Source organism: Limanda limanda, chromosome 17 (assembly GCF_963576545.1).
Source record: "Limanda limanda chromosome 17, fLimLim1.1, whole genome shotgun sequence".
NCBI classification, from domain to species: domain Eukaryota; kingdom Metazoa; phylum Chordata; class Actinopteri; order Pleuronectiformes; family Pleuronectidae; genus Limanda; species Limanda limanda.
Window position 1 is genome coordinate 4,189,363 of NC_083652.1, and position 18,708 is coordinate 4,208,070.

An 18,708-nucleotide genomic window follows, 5' to 3' on the forward strand; every position below is an offset into this window, starting at 1 on the left:
AGCAATAAACAGAGCATCACACACACACACACACACACACACACACACACACACACAAACACACACACACACACACACACACACACACACACACACACACACACACAAACACACACACACACACACACACACACACACACACACACACACACACACACGTCTTATATCTGAACGCAAACCATCCCAGATCTTTATGTAGTGTTTTAAAATAGTTTACAGATGACAGTTAAATGTAAATTTGGTTCACCACATCTATCCAGAATAACCAGGACGGGAGGCTGAGATTTCAGAAATAAACAATTTATTCAATAGGTGCAAATTATTTAAGGGACAGTTACATGTGCAAAGGTTGAAGGGCTGGCCTGGACTTGATATAAATAACAGATTAAAAGGAGAGAAATTAAAGGCTCCAGACCCAATCATATAAAACGCTAAAACATCATGCATTAAAACAAACACAGCAAACTTTAAAACACACTGCAAGCGATATAATCAAACAAGGACAAAAGAGGGTCTCTAGTTGATGGAGCCAATAACTCACTATTATTTAAGTCATTACAACCGGAGTGCACAGTCCCAGTCAACCATATATATTGCACTTTGCCATAAAACAAAATAAAACAAAATAAAACAAAGAAACCATTAATCAAACCAAATAATAAATAAGAAACTAAAATTAAACAAGGCCAAATAATCTAAATGAAATCTAAAGTTGGTAAAAAACAGTGACCCTAACTATTCTGCTGAGGCAGCCCTATTAAACAAACATGTTGTAGTTAGGTCACACAATTTAAATAAGTTTATCAAACTGTTTAAAGGGACTCTCACCTTTGTTGCATTTTTACACTTTTTTTGGATAAGGTTAAATTGGTATTAATAAGATAATGACACTCTAAAATGCAAGACAGACCCACCAGGAGTAAAAACAAACAATTATTTCACTCTCATAATATTTAGTGAAAACTTCAACCAATAAAATTCTTCGGACCGAAGGACCTTATTGGCCGACAGACCTGTCTGTTTGCTGCATGGACATGCAGGTTTTCCGTCTGCTTCTTGTGGCGCATTCGGGCCCGCGTCATCAAGGCGCAATTAACCATTGAACTGAAAAATATATATGTGAATGTAAATGTATATAACTTACCGGTGCTTCTGAATCCGAATCCATTGCTTTGGTAAACAAAAACTCACGTGCGTGCGCGGAGGCAGTAGGTTGTAAGTCTGCTTGTAAATAAAGTTTCTTCAAAAAAATAAAAACACCGGGATGGTTGTAAGTCTGCTTGTGTAAATAAAGTTTCTTAAATAAAACACCGCGGATGGGAACGAGGGGGTGGGGCATTGGAGGAAGGCGGGATGATTTGAATGTGCTGTCCCTTTAAAAACAGTCACAAACATAAAACACATCATTATATCGTACCTTTAATTCATTAAAATAAAGCAGGGACCACGTGTATCCACGTCGTCGCCGACACCGTCACACACACCCGCACACAGACGCTGCACGCTGAGCTCGCCACAAACAATTTGCGTCCGCACCTGCTGAGCTCACGCTGCAGTTACTCACACACACACACTCAGGACCGGCAGTGGGGAGAGAGAGAGAGAGGGAGCGCTACGGCGTCCCTAAATAGACTCCGCCTTCCCGTCAGGTAAATTAACACGTCATCAAGAATTGACCCCGTTACATTTACATACAACATAACTGACCCAGTGATCTACCTGCTAGTGCAGATGATTAGTGCAGATGACACTGTGTCATTCGGATGAGCAGCCTCTTCTCACCCATTCATGATAACGAGTTGTCTGGTGAGACATCTTGGTCATATTATTCAAAGAACCAGGGTTATATGCACATAGCCTTAAGTCCTTTTTCATTATATTACATTAAATGTCTCACTATGGGATGTGGTAGCTCCTGTAGTGCAGACAAGATCATCTTACCACCAACCTGAAGAAGAGACACTGTTTCAATCAAGACTCCAAGGCTGCGTGCTCCACACACAGGGAAGAGATGTCCAACATCTACAACCTTACAAGAGTGAGGGGCGAGGACCAACTTGCTGCTGCACATATTACCCAAACAGAAACTCCCTTAAATATGGCCCAGGTCAAGGCCAGACCACAAGTCAAGCCCTAGAGTCAGCTGCTATACTCTAGATATATCAACATCATAATCTTTCTCAAACGCTTGGGAACAGTCATCAACGTCCATCGACACAAGCATCGAAAAATTAAAACATCTTACATCTTGCATCTTTATTTGAACAGAATGTAATTTATCAAACCACATGAGAACTCTACCTCTTCTGTGTTCTTATTTAGTACGTGCTCCAATGATCATCAATCAAATATCATACTAAACTGAGAGAAAGCTGCTTTCAGACATTTACTTAACTCTGGAGAACCCCAAGATATTCTCTTGAGGGGCGGTGTGTGAGAAGCAAACGTCCAAGGGAAAGCCCCTGGACTTTCCACGTTTCTCTGTGACAGCTTGCAGTAAAAACTCAATAAAACAAAATTACCATGCACATAGAAGACATAGACAAAGATGTCAGGAGAGATTTTGGTTATAAGAACCTATACTGTGGTGCAAACAAAAACATGTGATCTCTGCACAAAATTTATTTTAAATCTCTTAAAGGAGCTGCTCCTTAATACTTAACAGACAAACTGTAAGGTTGTGGCTGAGGGGTAGAGCAGTCTTCCTCCGACCAGAAGGTCGGCAGTTTGATTCCAGTCTTTCCCATCTGCATTCCGAAATGTCCTCTGGCAAGATGCTGAACTCAACTGCCTCTCTGGGAAAACCAAAAAAAGGGCTGTTAATAGATGCAATGGATGAATGTGTGTGTGAATGGCAAACTCTGCTGTTATGCACTTTGAGGGGTCACCAAGAATAGAGAAGCACTATATAAAGAAAAAACATTTATCATTTACAAGTGCAATAAAACCCTACAAGACCTCTGAGATCCCTGGGGGAGTGGCCTGCTGGTGGTGCAAAGTCTAAAAAAGGAGAAGCAGCTTTTAGTCACTTTACTCCTTCAATTCATTTTCTAATTTTTATACAGATTTTATCCAATTCATCTCTTTTAATCTCTTTCCCATTTTGGGGGGGTTTATTTTATCTCTGTGTTATTTTTAATGTTCCTGTGAGAGTGGGAGAGCAATTCCTTCATCCTGAAAAAGGATGGTTAGGTTATTACAACCCATAGGGAGGGGCTCTGTCTAAACCTGGATGAAAACCTTCCCCTGCTATAGAATTCCAATTGTAGTAGTGCAGTTATAAATTCAGAATTAAACACATGTCAGTGGCTTTTGTTTCCTTCAATTTCTTTGCAACAAAGTTGCTCAAATCAAAGAAGAAGACTCTGTGCTGTTCACATGGTCATGGTGGGAATATGTTCCATGATATGGTTGATGACACAATATCAACACATGTACTTCTGTTCATGTGATTCAACATAAAATATGAATGAGTCAAAGTTTGCATGTATGTGAGAAGCAGCCTATACGCAACTGGCAGTCCCCATTTTGTGTGTACGCAACAGTTTTAAATCTGGTCCCTGTTGTTACTTACTTGAATTGAAACCTCTGAGCTCCAGGTTTACTTCTTTTACATTTCACATAAACTTGGTTAATAAGTCATTGTTTAATATTATGTCATTTAGACTCGTTCCTTTGTTTTAAAGAATGAAACTCCATAAAGGAAGTGGTAAATGGATTTGTATTTATATAGTGCTTTTCTAGTCTGATGAAGACCACTCAAAGCGCTTTACAGTACAGTTTCACATTCACCCATTCATACACACATTCATACAGTGCATCTACTTGCAGCACTTTGTTATTCTATGGTGGGCCGTTCAGGGTTCAGCATCTTGCCCAAGGACACTTCGGCATGCAGATGGTTCAGACTGGGAATCGAACCGCTGAACTACAGGTTGGAGGACGACCACTCTACCCCTCAGCCACAGCCGCCCTAGTATGTGTATGTGTGGAATTACATATATTTGTGTTTTACAGCGACTATAGTAAAAATAATGAACATGGTGCTATGTGAGTATGAAAGTATTCAATTAATTCTGCAGTGAGGTGTTAGCAACATTTTCTGTAAGTTCATGTCACCTGTTGTTTACAGGGATATACCTGGGACCTGCATCACTAACCCCAGTGACAGATGGACAATAGATCTGAAGTACTGCCTTGGAAGTGGCTTACACATCGCTACGACTCTGTTCTGTGCATACGAAACAGGAACAAATAAAGCCCAAGAACATGAAAATAAATGTAAATGAAAACTAGACAGAGCCCGTAAAAGAGATATTTTGGCTTCATCCTGTGTCAACCATATACGCCTTAAGTCCATCATTACATCGTTGCACTGTATCATGGAAAAGGGTGATGATATGTAATTCAAGTAACCCTAGCCTTATCAAAACAAATTATTGCTCATTGCAGGTTAAAGTTTCCTCACATCGCAACACTGTCTTTATCCGAACATGCCATAGTCCATGTGAAGCCTGCGGCTGTTGTCTTGAATTCAAATGTTGTAGAAACGCTTGACAACTATGTGGCTGTCAAAAACACATGCAAAGGGTCAGCTTTCAAACACAGGAGAGAATGATGGCTGCGTGCCTAATCTGGGAAAAACAATTCCCACTAGGCTGGCAGGAAGCACGGCAAGAGCCGGCGATTAGCCCTGACATCCTTTTCTGAGTGACCTGATGGGACCTGGAAGAAACAACAACAGGGGACCTAGTCATTGTTGGTCCTGTAGTCTTTACATCCAGCTTCAGTGGTAGCACATGTAGGGAAGGAAGGGACAGATATGTAGCCAAAAATGTACAGCTGATTACAGTATCTGCTATGAGGTGGATAAATATATATATTCCTATGTCACAGTTGAAGTTAGGCTATAAGCCCTTAGTAAAGTTAGTAGTAATTACTCTGGATAAAAATGTGGTGTCAGTGCAGCCAAATATGCTCTTTTCCTTCAAATTTAGCATCTAGGATTATATAAGGACTTGACCAGGTCACTGGAATTAATCAATTGTTAACCCTATACTACTTTAAGTTGGGCATTACTCAACCGTATTTGAGTCCTACACCATCAAAACAAAGGTAAAATCAATGGAAGAGAAATAAAAACATATTCTCAAGACAAGAAATGTGAAAAAAGGGTCTACCAGTTTAACTTAAGTTCTTCAAGTATGTCCAGCTTAGGATATTTACATCTGTTGATTTATTCCAAATCTCCACAACTCAAAGTTGTTACAGTAAATGTAATGTTGTTAATTTACTCCAAGTCAGACAGAATGTGTCTGAGGTGCAGATCTGTCATTGTGTGCATGTTTAAGAAGACCATGTAGCTATTTTCACATGGGGAAAAAGTTGAATTTCCAGGGGATTTGCAATGCAGGTTGGTATGTGAATATAACCCTGATTCTAGATAACTAAATTTGACAGGATGAGTAAAGAGACATTTAGAAATTTTGTCAACTGATAATTTCAAGCCACAATCATTTTTTTGAAATTTTGTTGAAGCAAAGGACTGAAATGAATTTTTGACTCAATTTCCATTTTCACAATGCTGATGATTTCAGTTTCCATAGCAACTTCTAAATATTTGTTTTTTTTAACAATATTGACACAGGGGGCATGTTCTGTGTAATATTAAAGGGAGTGAAGATAAAGAGGAGTATGAACTTACTCATAACAACGACTGTTGGGATTTTTAAAGTCTGACACTGCTTTCAAATTCAAATTACAATTAACATCCTGAAACATTCAGGCACAAAACTGTTATAAATAAAAGATTTGGAAGTGTCCACCTGACTGACATGAATGACATACACTCAAAACAAATGTGTATGCTGTGAGAGCAGGGGGGTAAGAATCTGATAATAGCCTTTGCCGTGGTAACTGTTGTTTTCACAACAAGACAAGAAACAACGTAACATGCACTAAAGATACACAGCAAGTTTCCATCCAGAATATTTTATTCAAAATACACATCAGTGTGAAATAGTGCATGCTGGGAAATCTGCCACTGAAGCAGGTTCTTATGGACTGAGGGGTTGGAAGTCCTGAAACAAACTTTCAGGCATTATATGGAAATGACATTGAATCAATTTGCATCTTGTCGTTTTTAGTATTCTTGTTTTTGTATCCTCTTTGTGAAGCACTCAACGGCTGTTCTGAAAGGTGCTGTATAACTAAAGTTATTATTTTTATTTATTAGTAAGACTGTCTAAGGCTAAAGAGTTTATTATTTTTATGAACTAACCAAAGTTTGGTCAGAATAAACTTTATCAGCATAACACTAAGAAAACATGATTCACAATATATTGCACTTTTTTGCAAACTTTGTTCCCATCACCTGTTTTGAGTGATTTGGAAACTTCAACTCTCAATTCAAGTAGAAACATGAAAAAGGAGACGGCTCTTGCTGGTGGGTTTGGTTAGATGGTTACGTGTACCTCGAAGCGCATGAAGCATTTTTTCATGTGTGATCATATTCATATTTATAGAGTTTATTTTCTGTTTCCATCACATTGTCGCTATCATTATCAAACGATTAAGTAGCGTGCTCTCTAAAACAAAATTACCTGTCATGCAGGGGTGGGCGAGCTGAGGTTGGATGAAACAGCAGTCATGTAACTGTTCGCTCCAAGGAAGAGTGAGGGTCAGGGATTGTGGAATCCAAGGAAGAGTGAGGGTCAGGGATTGTGGAATCCGTGCTGGGGGGGGGGGGGTGTTGAGGGTCGCGCCTCTCTTCTGTAAACCCTGTGCGCTCTGTCTCCCTGCGCCCTTGCGTAAACTTAGGGTGGAAAATGAACTCTTTAGTGAAATGTGCGCTCGTCTTCTTTGTGCTCGTCTCCATCGTCCTTAACATCGTTCTGATTGGCATTCCCTTCAGCAGGGCACCCAAATGTGCTGCTCAGCGCGTCCACCCGCTGCTGGGCAAGCACGACGACCACAGCCTTGTGTTCGCGGACCTCACCAAGGAGGAGTACACGCAGGTCCAGCAGTACATGCTGCGTCAGAAAGACTTGGACATATCCACCAACCTACTCACCAAACCATCTGGAAATTATTTGTTCTTAATAGACCTCTCTTTGCCAAAGAAAGCTGACGCGCTGGCTTACTTAAACGACAAAGGTCCCAAGCCAGTGAAGGAGGCGACGGTGGTCGTGTTCCACGGGGCCCAGGGCTACATCAAGGAGAACCTTGTATGGCCTCTTCCTAACCCGACCCACCACAGAGATGTCACCACAGACAGGTATAAGGAGGGGCTGCCCATCAATGCGCGCACAGTCACTGTCGGTGAATACGCTTTACTTTTCCGGTTTTTGGATGTTGAAGTTTTTTCCCACCTAAAGAAGCTCCTGAAAGAGAGTTTCAACTATGACGACAAGAGGCTGAACGCGTTTGAGCAGATGCCCCGCGGAGTCCGGTCCGGGGACAGACAGACCTGGATCGCCTTCCACAGATATGCGAGCAGCATGTACATCCAGCCGGTGGGCTTCGAGGTGCTGGTCGACCACAAGAGCGTCAACGCGTCCGACTGGGAGGTCAAGCGGCTGCTTTATAACGGTGCGTACTTTCACACTGTGGCAGATCTTCAAAAGAAATATGACAGTGGATCCGTCAAGAAGATAGTATATAAGGAGTCCCCTGATTATGGCTCTCTGAAACCCAGGACCAAGCCTCTGCAAGTGGCCCCGCAGCAGTTCTACATGGAGGGGAAGCGCTTCAGTGTGAACCACAACCAGGTCCTGTACCTGGACTGGAGCTTCGCCTTCGGGTTGAGCTCTCTCACGGGCATGAGGGTGTTTGATGTCCGATTCAAGGGTGAGAGGATAGCCTACGAGCTGAGCGTACAAGAGGCCATGTCGGTGTACGGCTCCGTGACACCAGGGATGATGCTCACCAAGTTTTTTGATTCAAGCATCGGTATAGGGCGCTTCGCACACGAACTGGTCCGTGGCGTGGATTGTCCCTACGCCGCCACCTACGTTGACACATATCGCTACATCGATGTCCCAGTCCCCGTCAGATTCAGGAATTCGATCTGCATCTTTGAGCACAACATGGGTCAGCCCCTGCGGAGGCACTTCGCGGACTTTTTCCACAACAGTTATGGAGGGATGGTGAACAGCGCCTTGGTGTTCAGAACCATCACAGCTATAGGAAGCTACGACTACATGTGGGATTTCATCTTCTACCAGACCGGAGCAGTGGAGGCCAAGGTGCACGCCACTGGCTACATCTCCTCCTCTTACCTGGTGAACGGCAGTATGACACACGGGCACCAGGTGGCGGAAAATGTCCTGGGCAACATCCACACCCACTTCATCAACTTCAAAGTGGACTTGAAGTCACCCAACCGCATAGAGACTGTCTCTGTCTACCGTCCGATTAAATTATTTAAATTAAACAATAACAGAGCGAGAACTCCACACAATAATCTTATACTTATTAACACAACCTCTGGAACAACACAGGAAACAAAGATTTTCAAATGTGGTATTTTAAACATTAGATCACTGTCCTCAAAGGCTATTTTAGTTAATGAACTAGTCTCAGACTACAATATAGATTTATTGTCCCTTACTGAGACGTGGCTGCATCCTGATGAATATGTCAGTTTGAATGAATCTACTCCCCCCAGTCATATAAATTCACACGTCCCCAGGGAACTCGGGCGAGGAGGTGCTGCTATTTTTAATTCCAGTCTATCAATTAATCCTAAACCTAAACTTAGCTACAACTCATTTGAATGTCTTGTTCTTAGTCTTCCACGTCAATCCAGGAAACACCAACAGCCAATCATATTTGCTGTAGTTTATCGTGCTCCTGGGGCTTATACTGAATTTCTAACAGAATTCCCTGAGTTTTTATCAAACCTAGTCCTAAAGACCGATAAAATTATTATTGTTGGTGACTTTAATATTCATGTTGACAATAATAAAGATAGCCTGAGCGTAGCATTTATTTCAATACTAGACTCAATTGGTTTCAGTCAGTGTGTACATCAACCTACTCATTGTTGTAACCACACACTTGACCTTGTGTTATCATACGGTGTCAAAATTGAACATTTAACAGTTCTTCCGCGCAATCCAGTACTATCAGACCATAATTGAATAACCTTCGATTTTTCACTATCTGAATATAGGCCCCTAATAAAAAACTCATTTTCTAGATGTCTACCTGATAGTGCTGTAGCTAAATTTAAGGAAATAATTCCGATTACATTTAAACCCGTATTATCCGTCGACATAAACAACAAATCCTTTAAAAACCCGAGCTCTATTGAGATTGACCACCTCGTAGATAGCTCTGCAGACTCGTTACGATTAACATTAGACTCAATAGCGCCTCTAAAAAAGAAATGTGTAAAACATAGTCAATTAGCTCTGTGGTATAATTCCAAGACACATGAGTTGAAACAAATATCAAGAAAACTAGAAAGGAAGTGGCGCTCCAGCAACAGTGTTGAAAATCTCCTAGACTGGAAGAGTAGTGTTAAAGAATATAAAAAGGCTCTCCACAAAGCAAGAGCTGCCTATTATTCAAAACTAATAGAAGAGAATAAAAACAACCCAAGGTTTCTCTTCAGCACTGTAGCCAGGCTGACAGAGAGTCACACCTCCACCGAACCCAGTATTCCTCGATCCCTAATTAGCAATATCTTTATGACCTTTTTTAATGATAAAATTCTAACTATTAGAAATGAAATCAATCATCTCCTGCCCTCAATTGGCACTAATACCCTCCCAACAATAGAGATCTCAGAAACGGCTGAGAATCCTTCCCATTACTTAGACAGCTTCTCTTCTCTGCTTCTCCAATTTTATTCTCATTATATATGCTTCCACTAGGAAAAATTATCAGGACACACTCGGTAAATTTCCACTGCTATGCGGATGACACCCAGTTATATTTGTCAATAAAACCTGATCAAAGTAATCAATTAACTAAACTTCGAGCATGTCTCAAGGACATAAAAACCTGGATGACCCGCAATTTTCTCTTATTAAACTCAGATAAAACAGAGGTTATAATACTCGGCCCTAAACACCTTAGAGATACATTATCTAATGATATAGCTGCGCTAGATGACATTGCCCTTGCTTCCAATGACACAGTCAGGAACTTGGGAGTGATCTTCGATCCTGATTTGTCCTTTAATAGTCACTTAAAAGTAATTTCTAGGACTGCGTTTTTCCACTTGCGTAATATCTCAAAAATCAGACATGTCCTTTCGCAAAAAGATGCAGAAAAACTAGTCCACGCCTTTGTTACATCGAGACTGGACTACTGTAATTCACTATTATCAGGCTCCAGCAGCAAGTCGTTAAAGACTCTGCAGCTGGTCCAAAATGCCGCAGCACGTGTCCTGACGAGAACTAAGAAAAGAGAGCACATTTCTCCAGTATTAGCATCACTACACTGGCTTCCTGTTAAATCTAGAATAGAATTTAAAATTCTCCTCCTCACCTTCAAGGCCCTTAATGATATGGCACCTCTTTACCTTAAAGAGATGTTAGTTCCATATCAACCTACTAGAGCACTCCGATCCCAGAACTCAGGTTTACTTGTTGTCCCTAAAGTCTCTAAAAGTAGAGTAGGAGCCAGAGCTTTTAGCCTTCAAGCCCCACTCCTGTGGAATAATCTCTCACTTTCAGTTAGGGAAGCAGACACGCTCTGTTCGTTTAAAAGTAGACTCAAAACCTTCCTTTTTGATAAAGCTTATAGTTAGAGCTAATTAGTGCGATGTTCCAAAATTGATTAAATGGCAAAAAACCCTGATGATGCTAAGACGCACAGGGAATTTATGACACAAGACACACGGAGCTTCTCTTTCCTGCTTCTCCTTCCTTTTCTCCATATTGATCACATCAAGATAATTCTTATCTGATCAGTACATGTTACTAACCTGACCCCTTTCCCGGAGTTTCTGTGCCTTAGCGCCCGCGGATGCAGGGCCACAGCTGTGGCCGCACCATGGATTATGATTGTGGATCGCGCGTCAGAGGTCGCAATGGTGGATCCAGTTCGGTGGATTCTGTATCGTGCCAGCTGATCGTCGTTGTAATGGAGGATCCTTTGTCGCGTTGGCATCGGATGATGAGGGACCCCGACCGAGGCGGCAGCTGATAATGGATTCTAACTGGCGGCGGTGGACAATGACTGTGGATTATAGTGGATCCCATCCTGATGCTGGATCGTGGTCTTGCTGGCTGCTGGCCAGAGACTGTGATTGCAGCAGGACTGCCTGACACATAGTATTGAAAAATGTTTACCCTCATCGATGCTGCTAAAAATCCTGATGATGTTTTCTTACACCTGACATCTATTGCACTTCTGTCCGTCCTGAGAGAGGGATCCCTCACATGTGGCTCTCTCTGAGGTTTCTACATATTTTTACCTGTGAAAAGGGTTTTTAGTAGTTTTTCCTTACTCTTGTTGAGGGTTAAGGACAGAGGATGTCACACAATGTTAAAGCCCTATGAGACGAATTGTTATTTGTGAATGTGGGCTATACAAATAAAACTTGATTGATTGATTGACTTGGACATTTTGGGTGAGTGCAGTATCCAGGGCCGTCCTTAGCCTTTATGGGGCCCTTAGTATAATTGGATTTGAGGGACCCTACACCTAGGTGCTGCCAATCTATTATCAGTGATCATTTTCACATAATATTGTGTTTTGCATGATAACAATTGACATAATATATGAAATGAATTAACTCCAGCCTTCTTCTTGGACATTTAAAATGCTCATAATTGCTCATGCTTAGGGCCATCTTATGAAGCACCACATTAAAACCTGCTTATCGGTACAGGGGGGTATAACAAGTATAAAGCTGGTCAAAGAGAAAAGGCTGATATGATTTCACCATGACGTTTGGATTAGAAAAATGAAAAGATTGATATGTCCATCGTGGCCACGTGATGCCTTGACCAGGGTTCGGCCGTAGCCAGGATTATAGAATCACTGAATTTAAGGCGGCTTACCAAGGGGCCTTTTTATGTAATGGTGATATAGTGGGGTCCTTGTATGTATCAGCTTCTTTTTTTGACAGCCACTCACCTAAAAGCTCTCCTGCTCCTATAGACTAAAAACTAGGTGCCCACGTTGTCTGTTATCAGAAGCTGATGTTATAACCTATGCGCTGAATAGATTTGATAAAGGGCAAGCAATGCGTTTGATTTCCAACCTGGGATTAACCATTATAAATCCCAGAAATTGGCTCTGTGTCCATTGTCTTTTGAGGTGAAACTGATGCAGGAACAGATTTGATCAATGTATCATATGCAAAGCCTAAAACAAAGTGACTTTGAAATGCTCCATAGAGCTGGGGACGAGGAGAACGTCTGAGATAGCAATAATTATTTTTGGGTGGATCAATATACATAGTCATTCAGTACTTGTAGACAGAAAAATATTGATCAGTACAGCTTTGGATTCATTTAAAAAGGGAACCGAATTTTAAAGGAATTAACCTGTCACAAACCAAACAACTGAATGCAATATTATTACAAACATGTTTTCATTGTTCCTCTGCAGGAGTACAGAATGTATTCCATACCAAAGACATGAAGTTTGTTAACGTGTCTCTGCCATGGATGCCTGATCACTATGCTATGGTCCCTCAGCTGGTGGAGAATCAACTCAAAACAGAGCAGGTTTGCTTTTATCTTTATTCACTTCCTTTGTTTTTAACTTGAGTTTTAAAGAGCAGGAGTCAGGAGTAACACTCTGTAACAAAGGTCTAATAAGAAATTCATCCCTGGACTAGGGGGAGGGGGCTTCTTGGGTTGGGTGAGTCAGGCCCAGCGGAATTTGTCCCAGTGGGCCTCTCTGACCTCATAACCAATACACCACTGGTGTTGAGACAGCATGAGGCCCCAAGATGTCTCAGTGTTGTTTTGTGATAAAGGATGCACATGTGTGGGAAACATTATTGAATTGTGATTGATTTCTTCCCTTATTCTTCAGTGCCATTTCCTACTAAACTGTGTTATTTGACCTTTAAAAACAAACATAATAATCCCTGACTGTATTTTTTATTAGCCAGGGTACTAAACTCAAGATATTCTCCTGAAATGCTCAGAGTAAGGGGCTCCAGAGTTTCTCTAGAGTTTCTCCTGCCAGCCCCCTAGTAAAAGCTCCAGAGAAAGTTTGAATGAGCCCATGTAACAATAAAACAGGACGTCCTCTGCAGGATTCACTGCAGGTGTGTTGATGATGTTTCTGACACAAGACAGATGTAAAAAAAAAAAAAAAGATTAGAAAAAGAAAAGGTGGTGCCACATACACTGACACTTACATTATACAAATATGAGCTGGTGGAAGCAAACAAATGTGTGTAATACTGGACTCAGTTCAGCACAAAGACCCATGATCACAGATCTATAGAATCTATATCAGCAGAATGGTCATCATCATGGGATAGGAAATCCTTGTGATCACTTAACACATGTTTCTTCCTAATCCTTCCATTCACGCACTCCTCTCTCAGTGTTATCACTTATTACTTTATTGCTTTTATTACTTTGTTATGCACTATTTTTGTGGCAGCAAACAAAGCAACTCTTAAATGGTGACCATGGGAATAATGTCCACTGTGACCCTTCCACAGGAGGCAGCCCTGCGATACAACACCAAGACTCCTCGCTACCTCCATATCGCCAGTGACAAGTTGAACCGCTGGGGTCACAAGCGTTCCTACAGGCTGCAGGTGTACAGCTTTGCAGGTGACCACCTTCCAGAGAGCCAGGCTGAGGAGAAGGCCATGTCCTGGGCCAGGTGAGACTAGACACCTGCAGAGTAACCCTCTCATCCCTAAATGTTCATGACTGAAAACATGTCATTGTCCCATGATTAAAAGTTAAGTCAGACACAAGAAACCCATGGGGCTATGACATATGAACCCCAGCAGACTCAATTTGGTTTGCATTGGTTTTAATTTGCTATATTAACTATGCTATTGAAAGATCATAGTCAGTACTTGGTCTGGGAAGTAACAATTATAGGATGAGGCCCCCTGTGGAGAGGGGAAGCTTGGAGACACAGGATGTGCCTGTGATTCAATGTGGAAATTGTTTCAAAGCCCGAAGCACTGATATTCACGAGGATTGGATATAAGAACTGTATGTTAGAAACTTCTTCTGTTTATTCTGCTCCAGGCGTGACTGTTACTCTTCTCTTATGCTACAGATAAAAACTAACAACAATCTCTTGACAGTAACTTAAGCAGCAATACCAGTAAAATCCACCAAATTTCTAAAATAACTTTTTTGGATTCAGATTTGGGCTTATGTTTGTGATTAAACAGATTGACATTTTAAAGACAACATTATTAATCAGGGTCAACAGGTAAATATTCTACTCTGGGCTGTCATTGAATACGTATGCTATAGTTTTATCACAAAAGCAGTAAAAAAGCAGTAAACACACCAAACGTCACCAGTAAACATGTTCGTGTTTTATGCTTTAGCTCCATCCCATGCATTCTCAGTAAGGTCAGATAATGCTGACGCCATTAGTGCAATGTAAGGTAATTCAGTTTGCTGTGGTCCTGTAGTGACCACTCTATCTGCACCTCCTCTGTCTGTCTCCAGGTATAAGGTTGCCATTACAAAGCATAGGGACTCTGAGCAGACCAGCAGCAGTCTGTACAATCAAAACAACTTCTGGTCTCCAGCTGTTGACTTCAGCAAGTACATTGCAGACAACGAAAGCATTGAAAATGAGGTGTATTTCTATGGCATCTATAAGTAAAACTAATAACATAATGCAAAAAATTGTAAACCTTAAATCAGACAACATAGCTAAAGGAATTTCTGTAATGTGTATGTGTCCGCAGGACCTGGTTGCCTGGGTGACCGCCGGTTTCCTCCATATACCACATTCAGAGGACATCCCCAATACTTTAACTGTGGGTAATGGGGGTGGGGTCGTGCTGCGGCCCCACAACTACTTTGATGAGGATCCATCCATAAACTCTCCTGATGGAGTGTACTTTGTCCCCGGCAGCGAGACTAGCTGTGGGACCAACAGGATGGCCTGCCTTGCTAAAGGGCCCTGCAGCCCCGTGCTAGAGCCCTTCACTTACCATGCATAAAGACGTTTGTGCCAGATTGAACATGATTATAGAGGCAAATTGGGAGGGTTCATTATCAGTGCTGCATGTGTTTTAAAGCTGCACTGTAAACAAGTAATTGAGTAAAGGAATTTTTTCATTATTTTTGAGAATATATTAATGAGCTTTTTTCTGGTTGTGAGAATATTGATACCACACTTATACCTGTCTGTCAGACCTAGAATCGGGATGTGGTTGGCCTAGCTTAGCATAGAGACTGGAAGCAGGAGGAAACAGCAAGCCTGGCTCTGTCCAAACTTAATAAATATGCCCATAAAAGGATGGGGATAAAGAATAAAACTTCAGAAAATTGAATAAACCACAAATATTTTTTGGTGCTTTAATAACCAGCCAACAATGCATTGCAATACCAGTGTTTTGTTTTCCCATTAATAATGTTCACTTCCACTGGAGGCACAACGTAACAACAACACTTTAATTTCAAACATTACATTTAATTTAATTTAGCTGACGCTTTTATACAAAGCGACTTACAATAAGTGCATTCAACCATTAGGGTACAAGAATCAAGAAAGTACAACAAGAATCAAGAAAGCCAAACTACAAAGTGCAATATGTAAATGCCATATAAGAGCTACTGTTTTAAGGGGTTTGTTTTCTTGTTGAATGTTGGTGCTTTGGTTTATCTTTTTTTCTTCATCACGGGAGATACACTGGCTCTTGCACATTTATAAGGAGGCTATGACACTCTGATGTACACAGTTAGTATTAATGAATAGGGTAGTTAAGTTTGTTAGCTTTAATGTGAATGGGCTAAATGGACCAGTTAATAGGAAGAGAGTTTTGACACAACTTAAAAAACTGCAAACGGATATCGCTTTTTTACAAGAGACCCATCTTACCACACAGGAGCATAAAAAGCTGATAAGAGAATGGGTGGGACACGTGTTATCATCCTCATTTAACTCTAAAGCCAGGGGGGTTGCTATTTTAATAAATAAAAACATTCCAGTTACAATTGGAGAAACTATAATTGATCTAGCAGGCCGCTATGTCCTAGTTGATTGCCAAATCTACTCGGAACCCTGGACACTGTTAAACTTATACCCACCCAACTATGATGATGAATCCTTTATTCAAGATATTTTTATGAAAGTATCGGGGGGACAACAAAACATACTTGTAGGAGGCGACTTAAATTTTTGCTTAGATCCTATATTAGATAAGTCAGCTACAACAACATCCAAAACAAAAGCAGCCAAGACTACCTTATCATTTATGAAAGATCTAAACCTGACTGATGTGTGGCGACAGATGCACCCTCAAACTAGAGACTATTCCTTTTACTCCTGCCCACACAACTCTCACACCAGGATCAACATTTTTTATTGTCAACACAGTTAATTCATAGAACACTAGAATCTGAATATTTATCTAGGATGCTGTCTGATCAATCACCTTTGACCCTATCTATTTTGATGCCAGAAAAACCAGCAAACCAATATAGATGGCGTCTGAACCCTACTCTCCTTCATAGACCAGACTTTTGCCAGTTTATAAGGGACCAGATACAAATTTTCTGTGAGATAAACTGCCCCTACTCCCCCAGTGTGTTCATATTATGGGACACGCTGAAACATCATCTAAGAGGGCAAATATTATCTTATACAAAGTGTATCAAAAAGAAATATATGGCAGAGATAAATGAGCTAGAACCAGATATTCTGAAATTGGAAAAGGAGTTTCAACAATCTGGGAATAAAGAACTTTACCAACGGCTGGTTAAAAAAAAACTAAAATACAATACTTTACATACCTATGAGGTTGAAAAAATCATTTTAAGAACCAAACAAAAATATTATGAATTGGGAGAGAAAGTTCACAAAATCTTGTCCTGGCAATTGAGAACAGAGGAAAGCTCAACGACAATTAATGCAATTCAAACTGAAACTGGTGCAATCTCACACAACCCAAAAGAAAACAACGACGCCTTCAAACAGTTTTATACAAATCTATATACATCAGAATCGCAGAGGATCTATCTAAGATTGATACATTTCTGTCCACTATTGAATTGCCGAAACGCGGCCATGAAGACCAAAAGAATCTTGATTTGCCCTTCACTCAGAAAGAAATCTAAAAGGCCTTATGCTCACTACAACCCAATAAATCATCGGGAGAGGATGGCTTCCCCCCTGAATTCTACACATAATTTAAGGACTTACTAACCCCCCTTATAATGGATGTAATTAATTTGGCATCTAAAACTCAAACCCTTCCTGAATCATTCTCCACTGCCATAATCACTGTGATTCACAAAAAAATAGAGATCCAGTAGTTAAAGTGTTCATCTTTTCGACCAATTTCATTATTGAATTCAGATTATAAATTGATTTCCAAAGCCCTGGCAAACAGGCTTGGCCAACATTTGCCAAAATTAATAAACCCAGACCAGAGTGGCTTTATTTTGAAACGCTCATCAGCCAATAACCTGTGCAGACTCTTTAATATTATCCATCTAATGAAATCTAAAACTGAACCTCGTGTAGCTGTAGCATTAGATGCTGAAAAGGCCTTTGATAGGCTAGAGTGGCTGTATTTATTTGGACGGTATTTATTTGGACGGCCCCTCTAGTCACTTAAGTTTTGGACAAGTTTGGATTTGTCCATTTGTTTATCAATTGGGTGAAAACACTTTACCATAAACCCAGAGCCAAAATGACCACAAATGGACAGACTTTGACAGCATTTCCCTTGAGTAGATCGAGTCGACAGGGCTATCCTCTGTCTCCAGGACTCTTTGTCCTGGCTATTGAACCACTTGCTGAAGCAATTAGACGGGATCCAGATATAAAGGGGCTCAGAGTGGACCAAATCAATCATAAAATGAATCTCCTGGCAGATGATGTAATTCTGTATCTAAAAGACCCGGTTAACTCTCTCACAAAATAACAGACGCTGCTAAACACCTATGGTGCTATTTCAGGATACAAGGTCAATTTGGAAAAAAGTGAAATTATTCCACTCACGAACTTTGATCACACCGAACACCAACAAACAATCCCATTTAAGTGGCTCCAGAATATTAAATATCTAGGAATAATTATAGACAATGATCTTAAAAATTTGTACAAACTGAATTACCTCCCATTGCCGAGTAAAATCGAGGAAGACCTCAACAGATGGAGGAATCTACCCATTACTCTAATTGGTCGAATAAACTATGGGAAAATGAATATTCTCCCGAGGTTGCAGTATCTTTTCCAGTCCTTACCCGTTCCATTACTTGAAACCTTTTTTAAAACACTCAACAAACACGTTAGACAGTTTTTATGGAACGGTAAAATCCCAAGGGTGTCAATGGAAAAACTAACATGGGATTATAACCTAGGAGGTTTTCGATTGCCCAATTTAAAAAAATATTATTTAGCGGCCCAGATGTGATATATTTCGTCACTTTTTGAAGGTGATGATGCCCCCTCTTGGATACAAATTGGACATCATCCTCTGAAAGAAGGAGCTTCTAATGATTGTATTTATAAATGGAACTCCAAAACCATATCCAACAGGACCGATAATCCTATTTTGAAACATTT

The 18,708-nt window shown here is 40.7% G+C and overlaps 1 protein-coding gene across 1 annotated transcript; it reads left to right on the forward strand.

Moving 5' to 3' along the window:
- Positions 1–6,821: 6,821 nt before the first annotated feature.
- LOC133022873 (primary amine oxidase, liver isozyme-like) lies at positions 6,822–18,485 on the forward strand. Its single transcript, XM_061089781.1, has 7 exons — positions 6,822–8,374; positions 11,598–11,608; positions 12,577–12,692; positions 13,649–13,815; positions 14,631–14,763; positions 14,876–15,128; positions 18,439–18,485. The coding sequence occupies exons 1-7, from the start codon at positions 6,828–6,830 to the stop codon at positions 18,483–18,485; spliced, it is 2,274 nt and encodes a 757-aa protein (XP_060945764.1). The 5' UTR covers positions 6,822–6,827.
- Positions 18,486–18,708: the final 223 nt, after the last annotated feature.

Bases quoted from the DNA above. Each gene is read 5' to 3' on its own strand.
- LOC133022873 (XM_061089781.1), top strand. From the start codon at position 6,828: ATGAACTCTTTAGTGAAATGTGCGCTCGTCTTCTTTGTGCTCGTCTCC. The intron at 12,693-13,648 runs GTTTGCTTTTAT...ACCCTTCCACAG, and splicing joins ATCAACTCAAAACAGAGCAG to GAGGCAGCCCTGCGATACAA. The intron at 14,764-14,875 runs GTGTATTTCTAT...ATGTGTCCGCAG, and splicing joins ACGAAAGCATTGAAAATGAG to GACCTGGTTGCCTGGGTGAC.